General features: G+C 43.3%; 1 protein-coding gene across 1 annotated transcript; it reads right to left on the bottom strand.

Annotated features, from left to right (window-relative positions):
• Nucleotides 1-128: 128 nt before the first annotated feature.
• Nucleotides 129-17,997, bottom strand: LOC120048995 (shootin-1-like). Its single transcript, XM_038995256.1, has 17 exons — nucleotides 17,964-17,997; nucleotides 17,030-17,079; nucleotides 16,777-16,837; nucleotides 16,501-16,595; nucleotides 16,045-16,225; nucleotides 15,645-15,742; nucleotides 15,481-15,562; nucleotides 15,283-15,377; nucleotides 13,548-13,694; nucleotides 11,578-11,731; nucleotides 11,238-11,376; nucleotides 10,962-11,020; nucleotides 2,784-2,881; nucleotides 2,667-2,696; nucleotides 2,511-2,564; nucleotides 1,997-2,171; nucleotides 129-1,496 (listed from the first exon to the last, which is right to left on the bottom strand). Exons 1-17 carry the CDS (start codon nucleotides 17,995-17,997, stop codon nucleotides 1,345-1,347), a joined length of 1,704 nt encoding a protein of 567 aa, XP_038851184.1. The 3' UTR covers nucleotides 129-1,344.
• Between the last annotated feature and the right edge of the window lie 1,392 nt (nucleotides 17,998-19,389).

The following is a 19,389-nucleotide window of genomic DNA, read 5'->3' as shown; positions in this document are numbered from 1 at the left end:
TAGAATTAATAAGCTACTTTATTTCTGTTGATTTCATCACACACACACACACACACAGAGACACACCTACACAGAATGAAGTAGCAACATTATTTAAAAATCCTACACCTTTGAGATTGAGGGGCAAAAAAAACTATGAAAAATGTATGCTGAAAGTGAAAAGCAGACCTTTCTAGTAAAGGAGCTAAATTAAATAAATATATAATGACAGAACAGCGTGCTGCAGAAACTAAAATGGTGTCAGAGTCAAAGTGTGAAAGTAATCCCATCCTTTTCAAATGCTTTTAACAAAGAGCAGGGGTGTGTGGAAGTGTGAACTCAAAAAGCTGCCATCCACCCAGCCTCCATTTCAGACACTTTCAGAAGCTGGAGGACCTTTAAGATCACCTGAGTGCTCTTAGCTCCTCAACACCTTGGCAACCCAAGTATATGGAGTGCCTAAATGGCAGCCGACACAATTCCTCTGTTGTGTGAGCTAATTAAGGCGCTAGGTCTCTAGCTACAAGGAGGTCCAGAGCGTAGAATGAGAGGAAAGGTAGCTTCCACTCTTCAAAAGAAACAGTAGAAATCATTTGGTGGTAGTATGTGTATTTTTCATTCACTGGTACTGCATGTGTGCTTTCCATTTACAAATGGCAACTGAGGCGTGATGTGAATAAAATATTGTATTATTTCCACTTTTAAGTTGTTTTTTACATAGCTGAAGCATAGCAGGTATTAGAGTGAAGTGACCCCTATACAAAAAGAGACAAGTTTTCAGAGCATCAGGACAATAATGCACCAAGAATTCCACGATAAGAGCATCAATGCAGAACCATATTCTTCTCACTCTTTGCTTTTCTCGTTGCAACATTGAATGTGAATTGAGAGAAATTCATGGATGGGTTATTAAAAAAGGGGCATATTGCCATTCAAATATTTCTCACACCCAGCACAAGTAGAATATCCTTGTACATTTTTACTGCCACAGAAAGCTCTTTGCCATTGGCTTACTACCCTTAACCCAGTGATTCTTGATCCTGGTCTTGGTGATCCAAATGTAATTGTTTTCCCTAGCACTGCACAGCAGTTTCAAGTCATAAACTCATCGTCAAGCTTGGATTATTTCAATCAGGAGTGTACTGCTATGGCAAAAATAAAAATGTGCACCCCTTTGGGTCCCCAAAACCCAAAGATTAAGGTCAAGCCTGAACCCAAGCCACTCACATTTTAGTTACTATTATTATTACAGGCGAAGGTTCCACATATACATCAAATATGTGGACTGGCTGGGGGTACTCAAGGAGAGGTTTGGGAAACACTGTGGTACAGTATCCCAAAACTAGTCATCCGTTTTCCCAACTTTCAGATGTTCTCCTGGCAGATGATCAGTTCTGATTCTTTGATACGGGAGTTCCTCTTCTCTCTGTTTTGCTGGAGCCTCCGGAGTACAGGGGTGCTGCCACTCTCTCCTGCCCAGGGAAGTGCTCCTGCTGCTGGACCGCCCGGCTGTGGGCCTGGGGGAAAGACATATGGTATATAAGCAAATTTTTATATTTAAAAAAATTCTAAAATATTGTAGGTAAATGAAAAACATCACTACGGCTGCGTTTAGAAAGGCAGCCCAATTCAGTTTTTTCCCCCACTAATTGGTCTTTTGATCGATCACATCTTTTAACATCAGATCTTTTTCAGATTTGATCTGATTGGTCAAATGACCAAGTAGTGAAAATAAAAATCTGAACTGGACTGCTTGTCTAAACGTAGCCTGGGTAGGCTAATGATGTGTCCTCCTGGTCCCTCGTTTGTTATCATCTGCATCAATCTTTCTCTGTAACCAACTTTGACCTAAAATCATTTCAAGCCATCCAAGACCAGGCCAGTCCATCTTTTAATGTAGTACCATCAATTTAATGCCCGTGGACAAAACAATAACCAGAACACTGCAACCCTTAAAAACCCAAACTGACTGACTGTCCCCCAATCCCTAAAGCAAAGGATGGAGATGCTACTGCACCTTGTATTTTGGTAGGGGTTATGGCAGTGGAGGGGGCGGAGCTGGGTGTGTCCTGTCCATCCGCCATGGCCCGTCTCCTTCTCTGTAGCACCATCTGTAGCTCTGCCTCCCCCACATTTCGGCTGAACCTATTCCGTGACCATGCCCTCCTGTGGCCTTGGTGCTTTATGGTGTCCTAGTAGAGGTAGTACAGTAGACAATCAGGATAGGTGAGGAGGAGGTTAAACCAATCAGGTCAAAGAAAAGAAGATTTCAAAAGTACAGTAAACCAATCAGGGTACATTATTAATCCCGTCGACCTATTAGACTCACTTCTCTTGTCGAATTGAAAATCCCTAATTTAAAAAAAAAAATGTTTGTTGACATTCTTATTTAACCTTTATTTAACTAGGCAAGCCAGTTAAGAACAAATTCTTATTTACAGTGACGGCCTACACCGGCAAAGCCCGGACAACACTGGGTCAATTGTGCGCTGCCCTATGGGACTCCCAATTCTTAACTGATCCCATCTTACCAGCATTCCTTTCAGCTCCAGCACGGCTGACTTTCTCTTCTCAATCCTCTGGTCCTGTGATTGAAAGATTCATAAATTAAAAGCATTTTAATATTAAATAAATCAATAGTCTTTTATAACAATTATTATAATAAGAAAGGTATCAAAAGTGCTCACCCTCCAGGCACGGTCATCTTCTGATCCGACCTGAAATAGGAGACAAAATGTCAGATGTCTCACCACTGCAATTGTAGATAGCATGATTGACTGATTGGTTGATTGACCTAGCCCTACCTGTGGTCTCTGAGTGGGTCTCAGGACAATGCCTTTCTTTATCCTCTCCATCATCGCATCCACCGCTCGGGTCTTCATGTCCAAAGTAGGATCTGGCTCTGTTGGAGAAAGGGACACAACACAATGAATAGGCTACTTGAGCTGTGCTGTGTTGAACAATAGAACTGCTGATATCAAAACCAGGGTCATAATTTACCAACTAAACATGCCTTGAATATCAAATCAAAATCAAATCAAATTTTATTGGTCACATGTGCCGAATACAACAGGTGTAGACTTTACAGTGAATTGCTTACACAGCAGTGCAGAGTTAAAAAGTAAGACAAATATTTGCTAAATAAAAAAGGAAATGGTAACACAATAAAAACAATAACGAGGCTATATACAAGTAGTACCAGTACTGAGTCAATATGCAGGGGTACGAGGTAATTGAGGTAATACAGGATGTACATGTGGGGAGAGGTAAAAGTGACTTGGCAATCAGGATATATTATAAACAGAGTAGAAGCCAAGTATGTGAAGTGTGAAAGTTTGTCTATATGTGAGTGTGTGTGTGGCGTCAATATGCATGTGTGTGTTCTGTGTGTTTGAGCATATGTAGTGTGTGTGTGTTGGAGTGTCAGTGTAGTATGGGTGAGTGGGTGAGTAGAGCCAGTGCAAGAGTCAGTGCAAAACAATTAAGATAAAGAAATATCTGTGGCGCAGCGGTCTACTGCACTGCATCGCAGTGTTGTGGTGTCACAACAGCCTTGGGTTCGATCCCAGGCTGTGTCACAACTGGCCGTGACCGGGAGTCCCATAGGGTGGGGCACAATTGGCCCACCGTCGTCTGAGTTAGGGGAGGGTATAGCCGGGGGGGGGGCTTTACTTCACTTGGCTCGTCGCGCTCTAGCAACTCCTTGTTGCAGGCTGACTCCGGTTATCAGTTGAATGGTGTATCCTCTGACACATTGGTGCAGCTGGCTTCCGGGTTAAGTGAGCGGGTGTTAAGAAGCGTGGCTTGGCGAGTCATAATTCGGAGGACGCATGACTCGAGCTTCGCCTCTCCCAAGCCCGTTTTTGGAGTTGTAGCGATGAGACAAGACTGTAATCACGAAATTGGGGAGTAAAAGGGGGTAAAAATTATAAAATGAAAAAATTATGGAGGGGGTCAATGTAAATTGTGCGGGTAGCCATTTGATTAACTGTTCAGCATTCTTATGGCTTGGGGATAGAATCTGTTTTGGTGCTTTTTGGTCACAGACTTGGTACCACTTGCCATGTGGTAGCAGAGAAAACACTCTATGACATTGGTGGCTGGAGTCCTTGACCATTTTTTTTACCATCCTCTGGTATAGAGGTCCTGGAAGGCAGAGAGTTCGGCCCCAGTGATGTACTGGGCCAACGCACTATCCTCTGTAGCGCCTTGCAGTCAGATGCCAAGCAGTTGCCATACCAAGCAGTGATGCAACCAGTCAAGATGCTCTCAATGGTGCAGCTGAATAACGTTTTGAGGATCTGAGGGCCCATGACACATATTTTCAGCCTCCCGAGGAAGAAGAGGTGTTGTTGTGCCCTCTTCAAAAATGTGTTGGTGTGTTTGGTCCATGATAGCTCCTTAGTGATGTGGACACCGAGGACATCGATGTAAATGGGGCGTGTTCGGCCCTCCGTTTCCTGTAGTCCACGATAAGCTCCTTTGTCTTGCCCACGTTGACGGAGAGGTTGTTGTCCTGGCACCACACTGTCAGGTCTCTGACCTCCTCCCTATAGGGTGTCTCATTGTCATCAGTGATCAGGCCTACCACCGTTGTGTTGTCGGCAAACTTAATGATGGTGTTGGAGTCGTGGACGGCCACGCAGTCATGGGTGAACAGGGAGTACAAGAGGGGACTGAGCACGCACCCCTGAGGGGCCCCCATGTTGAGGGTCAGCATGGCGAATGTGTTGTTGCCTACCCTCACCACATGGGGTCGGCCTGTCAGGAAGTTCAGGATCCAGTTGCAGAGGGAGGTGTTCAGTGCCAGGGTCCTTAGCTTAGTGATGAGCTTGGTGGGCAATGAACAGCATTCTCATGTAGGTGTTCCTTTTGTTCAGGTGGGAAAGGGCAGTGTGGTGTGCAATCGAGATTGCGTCATCTGTGGATCTGTTGGGACGTTATGCAAATTGGAGTGGGTCCAGGGTTTCTGGGATGATGGTGTTGATGTGAGTCATGTCCAGCCTTTCAAAGCATTTCGTGGCTACAGATGTGAGTGCTACGGGGCGGTAGTCATTTAGACAGGTTACCTTGGTGTTCTTAGGCACAGGGACAATGGTGGTTTGCTTGAAACATGTAGTTATTACAGACTGGATCAGAGAGAGGTTGATATCAGTGAAGACACTAGCTGGTCAGCGCATTTTCTGTGTATGGGTCTTGGTTATACATCTGGCCCTGCGACCTTGTGAATGTTGGCTACGGAGAGCGTGATCATACAGTCGTCCGGGAACAGCTGGTACTCTCACGCATGGTTTAGTGTTGCTTGCCTCGAAGCGAGCATAGAAGGTCTTCAGCTTGTCTGGTAGCCTTGCATTACTGGGCAGCTCTTGGCTAGGTTTCCCCTTGGAATTCGTGATAGTTTGCAAGTCCTGCCACATCCGACGAGCGTCAGAGCCCATCTAGTAGGATTAGTTATCTCAAGGCCATCAGACTGTTAAATAGCCATCACTGGCCGGCCTCCACCCAGTAACCTGCCCTGAACTTAGACACTGTCACTAGCCTACTGCCACCCGATTACTCAACCCTGCACCTTAGAGGCTGCAGTCCTATGTACATAGACATGGAATCACTGGTCACTTTAATAATGTTTACATACTGTTTTAATAATTTCATATGTATATACTGTATTCTACTGTATTCTAGTCAAGCCACTCCGACATTCCTCGTCCTAATATTTATATATTTCTTAATTACATTGTTTTACTTTGAGATGTGGGTGTATTGTTGTGAATTTGTAGATACTACTGCACTGTTGGAGCTAGGAACACAAGCATTTTGCTACACCCACAATAACATCTGCTAAATATGTGTATGTGACTAATAACATATGATTTAATTTTTTTGACTTCTTAGTCCTGTACTGACACTTTGCCTGTTTGGTGGTTCGTCAGAGGGCGTAACAGCATTTCTTATAAGCATCTGGATTAGTGTCCTGCTCCTTGAAAGTGGCAGCTCTAGCCTTTAGTTCAGTGTGGATGTTGCCTGTGATCCATGGTTTCTGGTTCGGATATGTCCGTATGTTCACAGTGGGGACAACGTCGTCGATGCACTTATTAATGAAGCCGGTGACTGATTTGGTAAACTCCTCAATATCATCGGATGAATCCCGGAACATATTCCAGTCTGTAATAGCAAAACAGTCCTGTAGCTTAGCGTCCACTTCATCGGACCACTTCCATATTGAGCGCGTCACTGGTATTTCCTGTTTGAGTTTTTGCTTGTAAGCAGGAATCAGGTGAATAGAGTTATGATCCGATTTGCCAAATGTAGGGCAGGGTAAAGCTTTGTATGAGTCTCTGTGTGTGTAGTAAAGGTGGTCTAGAGTTTTTATCCCTCTAGTTGCACAGGTGACATGCTGGTAGAAATGAGGTAAGACGGATTTCAGTTTTCCTGCATTAAAATCATCTGCCAATAGGAGCGCCGCATCTTGATTAACATTTTCTTGTTTGCTTATGACCCCATACAGCTTGTTGAGTGCAGTCTTAGTGTCAGCATCGGTTTGTGGCGGTAAATAGACAGCTACGAAAAATACATATCCTGAGCACATACTGTTTATTGTTAAAGTAGTCATACGTAAGTAATGTGTAGTTGATTATTATTTTTTATTTATGATGACAGTGATAAGGATGATATAATTATTTATTACTATCATTAGTATTATGTTCTATGTTTTGCTGTTGTCTGGGTATTTGCCAATTGTTTTAGGTCTTATTGTCCTCAGTACAACAAATGTATTTCAAATGTATTTTCCATTTGTTTTGTTATGTGGCTAATTCCTAAAGAAGATGCTCCTCTCGTGGTCATTCCATAGGCGTATAGAGTTTTTGGCTGGGCACATCAGAGGTGGCAGCATTGAAACAGGTTCATGGGACAGTTCCGATTTCTGATTGGTCACACCAATCGGCGGTTGAAAGTGTGTTTTAGGACGCTAAAGGCGCGTCACGGGTACAGGGGTGGCATGATAGTATCAGGGAAAACACACCCTTCTGGGATGGGGGAGGCTTTCACGGGAGGGATATTGGAAGACAATTGGAGGTTTACTTAGAGTTAGTTTCAGCTGCAGTATGTTTAGCAGTGGATATATTATGGTACGGCTACATGGATAGATGTCAGACATTGATTCTGGTAGTATTGGTAAGTATGGAAAAATTCAGGGTATATAGCAGCTAGATCATAATGGTGCTTTTTGGTAGTAAATTTACAGGCATATATTATGGTAAGTATAATTTAACTTGTATCTCATTATGGTAAGGTGTGAAATAAGTATAGCTAGTTATAATTGTAATGGCTTAGCAGATTATAAAAAAAGACGACCAGTCTTTACCTGGCTTAAAAGAAAGGAATATAATATCTATTGTTTACAGGAAACTCACTCTACAATTACAGATGAGGTTGTATGGGTAAAGGACTGGGACGGAGATTTCTATTTCTGTCATGGGAAAAGAAACTCAAAAGTGGTGATGATATTAATTAATAACAATTTTGATCCGAATGTACAAACTGTCAAAACAGATCCGAAAGGAAGGTGGATCATTTTAAATATGCTATTGGACGATAAATATATTTGGCCAATTCATGTCTATGGTCTAAATACTGTGCATTCGGAAAGTATTCAGACAACTTCCCTTTTGCCTCATCAATCTGCACACAATACCCCATAATGACAAAGAAAAAAACAGAAATACCTTATTTACATAAGCATTTAGACCCTTTGCTATGAGACTCGAAACTGAGCTCAGGTGCATCCTGTTTCCCTTAATCATCCGTGAGATGTTTCTACAACTTGATTGGAGTCCACCTGTGGTAAAATCAATTGATTGGACATGATTTGGAAAGGCACACACCTGTCTGTATAAGGTCCCACAGTTGACAGTGCATCTCAGAGCAAAAACCAAGCCATGAGGTCGAAGGTATTGTCCATAGAGCTCCGAGACAGGATTGTGTCGAGGCACAGATCTGAGGAAGTGTACCAAAACACTTCTGCAGCATTGAAGATCCCCAAGAACTGTGCCTCCATCATTCTCTAATGGAAGAAGTTTGGAACCACCAAGACTCTTCCTAGAGCTGGCCGCTGGCCAAACTGAGCAATCGGGGGAAAAGGGCCTTTGTCAGGGAGGTGACCAAGAACCCGATGGTCACTCTGACAGAGCTCCAGAGTTCCTCTGTGGAAATGGGAGAACCTTCCGTGTGGAGGAAACCTGGCACCATCCCTAAAGTGAAGCATGGTGGTGGCAGCATCATGCTGTGGGGATGTTTTTCAGCGGCAGGGACTGGGAGACTAGTCAAAATTGAGGCAAAGATGAACAGAGCCAAGTACAGAGAGATCCTTGATGAATACATGCTCAAGAGAGCTCAGAACCTCAGACTGGGTCCTATGTTCACCTTCCAACAGGACAACGACTCTAAGCACACAGCCTAGACAATGCAGGAGTGGATTCGGGACAAGTCTCTAAATGTCCTTGAGTGGCCCAGCCAGGGCTCGGACTTGAACCCGATCAAACATCCTTGGAGAGACCTGAAAATAGCTGTGCAGCGACGCTCCCCATCCAACCTGACAGAGCTTGAGGATCTGCAGAGAGGAATGGGAGAAACTGCCCAAATACTTTTGTAAATGTGATATTTCAGTTTTTTATTTTTAATAGATTTGGAAGAATTTCTACAAACCTGTTTTTACTTTATCATTATGGGGTAGGTAGATTGATGAGGGGAATTTAAAAAAAAAAATGTAGAGGTTTTTCATGATGATTATAAATGATTATACACAATTCTTGCCACAAAAAGAATGTTATGGGGCATACAACCAACTTAGCTCTGCAAATTTTGCTATGAAGAAACAGAATCATTAGATATCTGGTCACAGGTTCAGGAATGTCTGAAAAATCGAATCATTTATCTAAAAGTCACCCTACAAATAGCACTGTTGGGAGATTTGGAAAATCATTGTCAAGCAATCAACAATATAATAATATTTGTAGTAAAAACATGTATCTTTAAAACTTCCAATCTAATCTGTAGATGCTATGCGTTTATACTGGTTCAGAATTTATGTGAAACAGAAAAATATGGAAAGCTTAAAGAGGGCGGTTTACGGAGATAGGTGGGATGGACTGTGAGTAGCTGAGTGGTGCGTTTAAAAGTTAATGTTCTATAATAGTTAGGACTGAAAAAACAATGTATAATGAATAAGTACTATCTATCTATCTAGATGCAATGTACAGTATATAGAAATATCAAATTACTTTATTCTTGCTATGTAATGTCATGACTGTCCTGTGAGGATCAGAATGGGTCAGATCAGACTGACGAGATTGTGACAGTAACCAGGCCTCTCTCTCTCCCACAGAGGGGAAAGGGGGAGCTGCTGGATCGTTGACCGTTCACACTCGGTTGTAAATTACAAGAGAGGGAGGCTCTCCTTCTTGTTCTTTAGTATCAACCAAAGGAATGTCTTTGTTCACAGACAGTTTCGCCCACCCAAGACTCTAACATCCAAAAAGTGATAATGGAACAATATTTCTAACATAACAATGTGGGAAATGGTCAGTGGGGAACTATAGAAAACGAATGTCATATTGTTTTTCATTTTGTAATGTTATTACATTTTCATCCAATATGTTGTGAACACAATATGAACGTGATGAAGGTATTTGTGTTAAGATAGGAATGTGATTTTAGTTTTCTAATGAGATAATCGTTTTTGATATCCTTTGCACATTAAGTAGCCACGCCCCGAGTGAGGTCAGAGAGCTTGTCAGAATGACGGAACGCCCCTTTTTACTAAGAGTGCATAAAGGCTTGAAAGAGGAATCAACCTTTAGACCAGGAAACGTGAGGTGGAGAGCTGCACGTTTGGAATGGTTGACTCTTTGAACCTCAACAGGAGGTGAAGAAATTAACTCACCTTCCTTTTGGACCAGAGAGACGAAGAGTTGCAGCTCATGTCCATCGTGGTCCGAATCCTGAATACCAACACGAGGAGGAAGTCGAGAAGCTCACCTCAGACAATCACTGGTACAGCTGATTAGCTGTCTTAAGGCAGATATTGAGAAAAGCTCATCTAAGTGAGACTATCCTACTACGTTCATCACCAATGGGAACCATCGACATGGCTGGTTATCGTCCAGAGTGAACAACAGTAGAAAACAGGAAAGGGGAGGGGAGATCCCTTTTGGACAATCAGAGCCATATAGCTGAAAGGCCAACAACTTTCAGAGAAGGTTTGGTTCCGACCGAGATAAACGACGAACGAAGGCATTTCACACGTAAATACATTCATGATTTCTTATTCCAAACGGGCGGTGGTTCATGTGCAAGATATATGATTAATGTGAAGACAGTCCTTGACTGTACAATAAGTGTCCTTTTTCTCTCTCTTCCCCCTCTCCATCTATGTTGTAACAAGCTGTCATATCTTGTCAGTCAACTAGGGACCTTTGTCTCATGTAAGTGTGTGTGTGTGTATTCTGTGTTATTATTTAGTTAGCTAGTAAATAAATGATTAAACCAATTTGTGTTGTACTGAATAATGCGCAAGGTTGGGGTTTTTGCAGATCCAAGAAGGTTACGATCGTTCAGAATGAGTATTTGATAAGAGGTAATAATTAATAAGATTACTGTTTATTAACGTTATAGGTAAAGACCTCATAGAGTTTAATTTGGGAGATGGTAACTCTCTAAACAACTTCTTCCGTGGTGCCCCAAATCTTAATTAGTTAATTGTTACAAGATTAATTTAATGGGGTAACAATTAAACATAGTTAGTGAATTAAATAAATAACAGTCATCAAATTAATGAAAGTAAAGTCCCGACAGTAACTACTGCAACAACAAAAAACATGTGCCATGTATGTAAAATGCGTGTAGAATGTACATGTAACAACAGAAGAAAAAGCTATAATAACAAAGTTTATTTTTGTCAATCATAACCTGGTAAGAACACTCACTATTCTTATCAATGTTGTTGGCTGACTCCTTCCTCTTGTTGCGAAGGACGACTAAGGGACTGAAGAGAGGAAGAAGAGAAAGTGTTGCAGAAGTCGTTTGTTTAATCAAATTAACTAAATTCTTAAATCAAATGTACCTATGGGTACTACCATCACCTTGCTATGTAACAAAGGTCAACAAGTTTTCATTTTCAATGTAAGTTCAAGATGTTTGAAATAGGATACCTCTACCAGCTAATATAGTGGTTATGTATTTATAGTATATAGAATACCTACTCAACAGCAGTACTGGAGGGAGGTGGGGGTAGGGGTGGTGGAGGAGGAGGTAGTGGAGGAGGAAGTGCAGGGGTTGAGTTGTCCTTCTCTGAAACCAGGTCTTTCTCTGCGTCTTTCAGCCTATCCTCGAGCTGTTTCACTAAAAAGAAGAGAAAGTACCATCAACCACAACAGTGTGTCATATTTGAATACCGTAAAATAGCATTTGTTTGAATATTGAAAATGGGGCAAAGAGAAATTCAACTCCAGACGGTTATAGTGTTGTTTTTTGTAATTTATTCTTTGAATTGTACATCAGTGTCCTATGCTGACTGTGACCAAACTACATCTGTAAATGTACCTTCCCCCTGAAGCTGGGTGAGAGTGTTCTGAGCCTCCCTGAGCTGGGTGTCCATGGTCCTCCTCTCCTCCTCACTGCTCTCCAGTTGGCCTCTGACACATTGCAGCTCAGATAGAACACTGCTCTCTTCCAGGGCAGACTGGGTCGGTTTCACCTTTGATAGTCATGTACAGCGACATGTATTAGACTTACTGACTTTTTGGGGGTTTTGTTGAACTTTTACCCCTTTTTCTCCGCAATTGGTAGTTACAGTTTTGTCCCATCGCTGCAACTCCCCTACGGACTCGGGAGAGATGAAGGTATGGTGGAAATTACAAGATTATGTTATAATGCTGTTATTGCATCAAATGGTTGTTTTATGCAACAGAATAAGGGGTTGTTAGAACGCTCATCTATGCGTGTTCTACTGAGGATGGGCCTCTGGAAGATTTACAATGTCTTTGGGGATACCGCATTCCAGAGCATGAGTTAATGTTTCTGTTCTATACGGTACCAGGGAGAGATGGCTCCAGTATGGAGTTGGGGGGCCAGACACTGGTCTCTACACAATGAGTTCTCATGTTTTTACAGCAGAGACTGTCTGCTGTGAATGATAAGTATCCTTCATACAAGGTACACATCTGTCGTTCTGCCCCTGAACAGGCAGTTAACCCACTGTTCCGAGGCCGTCATTGTAAATAAGAATGTGTTCTTAACTGATTTGCCTAGTTAAATAAAGGTACAATAAATGTTTTAATTTAAAAAAAAATCTTAACCTTGTGACCCATTCCATACATCTGTTGTGTGTCGTGTAGACTGAAGGAGGATGGACTTTGCTATAAAATGCTGTGGCTCAAACCAGCTCTTTGAGTCCTCATTGATCACCTGCAGGGGTGATTACTGACCAGCTCCATTACTGCAGTAATTAAATAATGAAGTTTGATTGTTTTGAAGAAATCTTAAAAGTGACTCCTTTTGATTACAATAATTCCACCACAAAGGTCAAGAGCCATGCGTCCTCTGAAACACGACTCTGCCAAGCCGCACTGCTTCTTGACACACTGCTCGATTAACCTGGAAGTCAGCCGCACCAATGTGTCAGAGGAAACACTGTCCAGCTGGCAACTGAAGTCAGCTTCCAGGCGCCTGGCCCACCATAAGGAGTCGCTAGAGCGCAATGGGACAAGGAAATCCCACCCCTAACCCAGACAATGCTGGGCCAATTGTACGCCACCTCATGGGTCTCCCAGTCACAGCCGGCTAGGATCGAACCCGAGTCTGTAGTGACGCCTCAAGCACTTTGATGCAGTGCCTTAGACCGCTGTGCCACTCGGGAGGCCTAGACCTATACATTTAAATGTAACCTATTCAGATGCATTACTCAGGTATTATATGCCAACAAATATACTGTAGTTTCTTTTTTTTACCCCCTTTTTCTCCCCATTTTGTGATTACAATCTTGTCTCATCGCTGCAACCTCCCAACAGGCTCGGGAGAGGCAAAGGTCGAGTCATGCGTCCCCCGAAACATGGCTTAACCCAGAAGCCAGCCACATCAATGTGTCAGAGGAAACACCATTCAACTGACGACTGAAGTCAGCCTGCAGGAGCAAGGAGTCACTAGAGCGCGATGAGCCAAGTAAAGCCCCCCCCGGCCAAACCCGGATGACGCTGGGCAAATTGTGCACCGCCTTATGGGACTCACGGTCACGGCCAGTTGTGATCAAACCCCAGGCTATAGTGACACTGCAAAACTGCAATGCAGTGCCTTAGACCACTGCGCCACTCAGGAGGCCTAATATACTGTAGTTTCAAAGAGACTCAAACATTGTCTCTCTCTCACTCTCACTCACTCACACACACACACACTCTCACTCACACACACACACACACACACACACACACACACACACACACACACACACACACACACACACACACACACACACACACACACACTCTCACTCACACACACACACAACCCCCATCTACCTGGTTTCGGTAGTAGCGCTGTATGTCCTGTAGGGTACTGCTGATGTGGGCCACCTGTTCCAGAGCATGTTGGAGCTGGAGACTGGTCTCTGGACTCTGCTGCAGCACCATGCTCTGTCTCTGGGTCTCCTTCTGCTTCACCAACACCTGCCAGTCAATCAATCAATCCATCAATCATGAATCAATCAATCAGTCAGTCAATGAATCAATCAATCAATTGTCAATCATTCATTTGCTTTTTCATATTTTGTTTTGGACTGTACAATAGTTATGACCAGCATACAGTCATCAGAGGTATGACTAGTGGAAAGGGGCGGTATGAAGTCAAATTAAATGAATATGGAATCCCATACAGAATGATGCCAAATTCTCTTCCAGCAGCATAGATAAAGCTGTAATATGAAGCTGTAAATGGTCAAATGATAGTGAAACTAGGTTTAACAAAATAGTTACAGTCAGAGACAGTGAGTTTAGGAATTGAAAGTCAGTGAGTCACTTTCACTTTTGGCTCCCATGAGGTCGAACACAGTGAAGGTGTAGCGACAGCAGTCATCTGTGTGTTTGACGACACATCATCATTACAGTTAACATATTTACTCCCAATTACCCTGGTGTAAGCACTCTAAAGTCCCTATAGCACAAGGCTACTTTCACACAGATAGGGACCAAGTAGGGAGTGCTGTTTGACAAGGAAAAGGGCTGCTGGTTTCCACACAATATGCACGCACACACAGACACACACACAAGCTTAACTAAGTTATTTCCTATTTGAGGCCCACATCATTATTATGCAGCACAACACATGCGGAGTGAGAAGACCTATGAATGGGGAGTGTGTTTTCAAAACATGTGAAAGTAGACAAATAGAGGCTTCATACACACACACACACGCACACACACACCATCAAACAAATAATGCTTTGCATTGCATTAAGAGTAAAGGGGGCTGAGTTGTGTGGTTGTCTCAGAACAGTAGGGGTCCTTTTCACAGGTAAGGATCCCTGCGAGGCGTCCCATTATGTGCCTGTCTGGTAAATAGCAAACAGCGTGCACAAAGGCGACAATTGCCAGCTTTCAATGTAAAGTGTCAAGCTAAAGACGGGGATGTGTTTAAAGCTATAGTCCCCGTTCTCAAACTGCCGCCGTGATGGGTGCTCATTATAAAGCAGAGGGGGGGGGGGGGGGGGGGGGGCTCTAAGAGGGGAGACTACTTTTGTTGTCCTCCTAGACGCCCGTAAAAAAAAGAAGGAAAAGATAGCCGCCTTTGTTTACAACAGGGCCAGCTGGGGAAACGTGAGCTGTGTGTGTGTGTGTGTTTCTCGTTTACAAAGTGACCAGCCTGCCTGTGTCCCTCCCTTCTCACACCTCTTTGTATTTGTTTGGCTAATTTGTCCTCTTTTATGAATACAGATTGAATGGGTGTATCTACCCCATCCCCCTCCCCGCGCGCCCCACAATATGCCTCCGGTCTGAATGAGGAAGTGAGTGTCTGAATGAGGAAGTGAGGAAGTAGCCCTGCCCTCCCTCGGTCCAATGCTCCTCCATTCACTAGGACTGCCCCTGGGCCCTGGTTGGGGCCACTGCTGCTCCTTGTCTTCCTATGGCATGCCACCTATAGGAGTGTGAGATGGGTGCACACTCGCACGCACACACACACACACTGAGAAAACAGAAACACATACGCGTGTACACAAAACGCACAGAAATACACAAACAGAAACACAGGGTTGTGTACCTGGTGAGCGAAGACCTCTGCGTGCTGTCTGAGGCCCTGTTCCAGCTCCAGTTTCTGACTGATCCCTGTGAACTCCTCTGTCACTAGCTGGGATACTATGGACCCACATACACATAAAACATTGAACGTGACTTTGGCATGAGGTGAATAGAGCGTATACCATGAGGAACACTGATATGTGTCTGAGTGGGGTCTCACCTCTCTTCATCTTATTCATGTTCTTGTTCTGCTTGGACAGTTTCTTCAGTATAGCCTCTTTCTCCCCAATGTCTAGGGCCAACTGAGTGGAACATGTAGAAGAGTAGGAAACAATAAATACTTATAAAGTTTGACTTAGTACACACACACACACTGCTAGCTACCTGTTCTTCGAGCTGGCTCTGCTCTCTCTTCAGTGAATCGACCTGCTCACACAACTGCATCTTCTCCCCCAGCAGCTGTTCCACTGAGGCCTGCAGCTCTGACCATGATGGAGTGAGAGAGAGAGAGAGAGAGAGAGAGAGAGAGAGAGGGAGGGTGGGTGGATGGGTGGGTGGGTGGGGGAGAGAGATTGAGAAAGGGGGAGAGAGAGGAAGATGAGCAGGTATCTTATATCTCTTTACATTTTCTTGGTCGGTCGGGTAAAAGTACAAAAACAATCCTCTCAAATCTCAATTCCATTGCCTTGTGATACTGCTATCTCTCACTCATGTTCATACATTATACAGTATGTGTTCAGGATGGTAGTTGTTGTGTATGGTGGATCTCAGACTGTCTCTATACCTCTGATCTGTGCCTGTTCTTGCAGCACAGCCTCCTCACCGCTGTCCCCATCAGGGTTGGGGTCGACCCCCTGGTCAGACTCCAGGTCAAAGGTCACGGTGGCCATGTTTTCAGGAAGCTTAGGGAGGAGTGGCAGCAGAGCCTGGCTTCTCCTCTTCAGAACCTTGTTCTCTTTGGTCACCTTTGTGTTCAAGGAGAAAGATATCTGATAAGAGCAGTATTCTTTATTCCACAGGGCGTGCGGGCTTTTGTTCCCGCCTAGTAGTGATTCAACTTATGAACTAATCATTCGAGCCCTTAATCATTAGCTGACTTGTCTGTGTTAGTACTGGGCTGGCACAAAACTTGCACACCCAAGTGGGACACTGACTGGTTTAGTGGATGACATCACTGAAACATTCTTTGGAGTTCCAACGCTGTCACATGATGAACTACAGTAACCATAATACAACCCACCTTGACAGCGAGGGCCTCTGCACTCTCCCTGCAGGAGCGTTCAATCTGGAACTGCATCTCTAGAACATCCATCTCCTTCAACAGCTGAGAGGATACTGAGGAGAGAGAGGGAGAGAGACAAAGGGAGTGTGTAGGGAGCGAGAGAGAGAAAGCTGACATGAGGCTGCTGGATGAATAGACTCCTACAATGTGTGCGCATTTATTCTCATTACGGAAGCTTCATTGGAAAGCTGAGCTCCCACCATGTAATCAAGGATGTTGATTGGTGCAGCTCACCTTCCTCCATCTCAGACAGCTTCTGACTGGCCTCATCCCTCTGCTTTTCCAGAATCTCACACTACAGGACAGATCAAACAAACAGAAACATGAACAGAGAAACCAGTCACATCTTACTTACTTTTTATTGCATAAGAAAGTAAATAAACAACGTACTTGGAGTTATTACTATAAGATCATGGGGGGGGGGGGGGGGGGGGGGGGGGGGGTCAATCGAGGAACACTAGGGCATCACAGATGCTATTGAAGATACCTGAATATCTCCTTCGTCTTCAGAGGAGCAACTGCTTTCTCCACCGGAAGCTGAGAAAATTGAGAAAAAGTAATTCCAGAAGCAACATTGTACAGTTATCACAGCTCTGAATCATGAATAAGTGGTTAATAAATGAGGAAGAAAGACATTACAATCCAAATGAGTCAGATTTTCACTACAGATGTAGGATCTTAATTTGAGCCAGTTTGCTACAGCAGTAAAATAATTCTGCAGCGTCGGGAAATATGTATTATTATGTGGATTAAAATGAATGGACATTTTAGTATGGCTTGATACAGTTTTCATATGGGAAAATCAAGTCTGAAATTTCAAAGTGGAAATTACAAACGACAGAAGCCTTTTTAAACCTCAAATACATTACAAGTTTAACATTTCCTGAAAGTTCTCCTGCAAGGGGTGATCAAATTAAGATTTTACTTCTGTAGTACTTCACAGACCCTAAAAGAGGAAGCTCCGCCTTCTGTGAAAATACAGGAAGAGATTCCGGAAGTCTCACTTTGAACAGGGATCTGAACCATGCCTTTCGCATAACCACCCAGGATTATAAATAATGGAAGCATTATTAACATGCTACTTTTATGCAAAACATTGAAATGGAACATAGGCTATACAGTAGTTTATGGGACTGGCCTGCGCATTAGCCATATACAGTACCTGCAATAATGGATAGGCTTTGTCGTCATCAAGCAAAAAGGTTAGGGATATCAGAAATATTTACATAATTCACATGAAATATCAGATAGTCACTTAAGTATTTGTCTAAATAAGTCCATGGCACCTTTCTCACTACCACATTAATTTACCCTCCAAGTGCAGACCTAATTTCAAACAACAAAAGCTGTAAGTAAGGTATGGAATTTGGACCAGTTGATATACCAATTTAATAATACCCCTGAATCGTTGACAGTCTCACCTGCGGCAGTGCTGTTTTCCCCTTGGAACGACATGATTACCCAGCTAGCCTCCGGTTCTTTCGCCTCTGGTTCTATAGTCTTTGGTTCTATGCCCTCTGGTTCTATAGCATATGGTTCTATAGCATATGGTTCTATAGCCTCTGGTTCTAGCCTAAGGTTCTATAGTCTCTGGTTCTATAGCTTCTGGTTCTATAGCCTCTGGTTCTATAGCCTCTGGTTCTATAGCTTGTGGCTCTATAGCCTCTGGTTCTATAGCCTCTGGTTCTCTGACTCCCTGACAACAGTCTCCTTGTTCTGTTCTGACTCAGGATCTTACCCCGCCTTTGACCAGCACACACATTCCCACAAACACACACACCCCAGTGTGTAGGAAAGGGAACCGAAAGTCTTGACTTGAAGTGATACAAGATGGGGAGTTGTTTACACATACTCATACCAGTAGTGAAAAAACTATAATTGTGCATATTTCCTCCTCCTCCTCCCTCCCGAATGTAAGTTTTTGGTTTTTGCCCTAGCGCTACACAGCTGATTCAAATAACCAACTCATCATCAAGCTTTGATTATTTGAATCAACTTTGTAGTATTAGGGCAAAAACCAGACCTAGAAACCCTTACATAGCAGACGCTCATATCCAAAGCAACTTAAAGTGGTGAGTACATACATTTTCCCCCCCTCTTCTGGTTCACCATGAGGGTTGAACCCACAACCTTGGTGTTGCGAGGACCGTGCTCTACCAACTGAGCCACACAGGTCCAAACTTTAAGGTTAGGACCATTACATTGGATTCTTCCATCCTAACATTGTCATCAATGACATCTCTGCATGTCCTTAAAAGATCACCTTCTTCCACTAAACACCTGAAGTATCCCCAGCCTCAGTAAGAAATTGTGCACTCCAGTTGACATCTCTAATGGGGACACTGTCTTTGTAAATCTACAGTCAAATTAAAGTGTGTCTGTCAGGAGAAACCATTCCTGCTTTCTTCATATTACAGTAGAGGAACATATTGTGTGCCAACCAAATGTCACCGTATTCCCTATGTAGTGCACTACTTTTGAACATGACCCATTGGGCTTTGGTCAAAAGTAGTCCACTAGATAGGGAATAGGGTGCTATTTGGGACACAAACCTTGACCTCTGTTTGCAGTCTTAACAGAGATCTGCCATTAAAAACTTTTTAAAATCATCCTGGAAATGACATGACATAGATTGGGAAGAGGAACCCTCAATTATTCACACAAACACACACACAAACACACAACCAATTACTCAGACTATTCTCCCCCATGTTATTTATTCATAATCCCTAGAGTGGATATTATTGTTTTTAGCAGCATACAGCTTCACAGGGACCAGGCCTATATCTGGTAAGGGCAGAGACCTCAGTTCTAGCCCTGATGTTCGGATTAATAATAAAACAACAT

Source organism: Salvelinus namaycush, chromosome 6, assembly GCF_016432855.1.
Source record: "Salvelinus namaycush isolate Seneca chromosome 6, SaNama_1.0, whole genome shotgun sequence".
Lineage (NCBI taxonomy): Eukaryota > Metazoa > Chordata > Actinopteri > Salmoniformes > Salmonidae > Salvelinus > Salvelinus namaycush.
Note: the sequence above shows the minus strand (reverse complement) of the source record. Positions and strands in the feature narration are given on the sequence as shown.

Coding starts and splice junctions, on each gene's coding strand:
- LOC120048995 (XM_038995256.1), bottom strand. CDS start 17,997: ATGTCGTTCCAAGGGGAAAACAGCACTGCCGCAG. Junction 2,172..2,510: donor TGGAGCTGAAAGGAATGCTG/GTAAGATGGGAT, acceptor TACCTCTACTAG/GACACCATAAAGCACCAAGG. Junction 1,497..1,996: donor AACCCCTACCAAAATACAAG/GTGCAGTAGCAT, acceptor TCTTTCCCCCAG/GCCCACAGCCGGGCGGTCCA.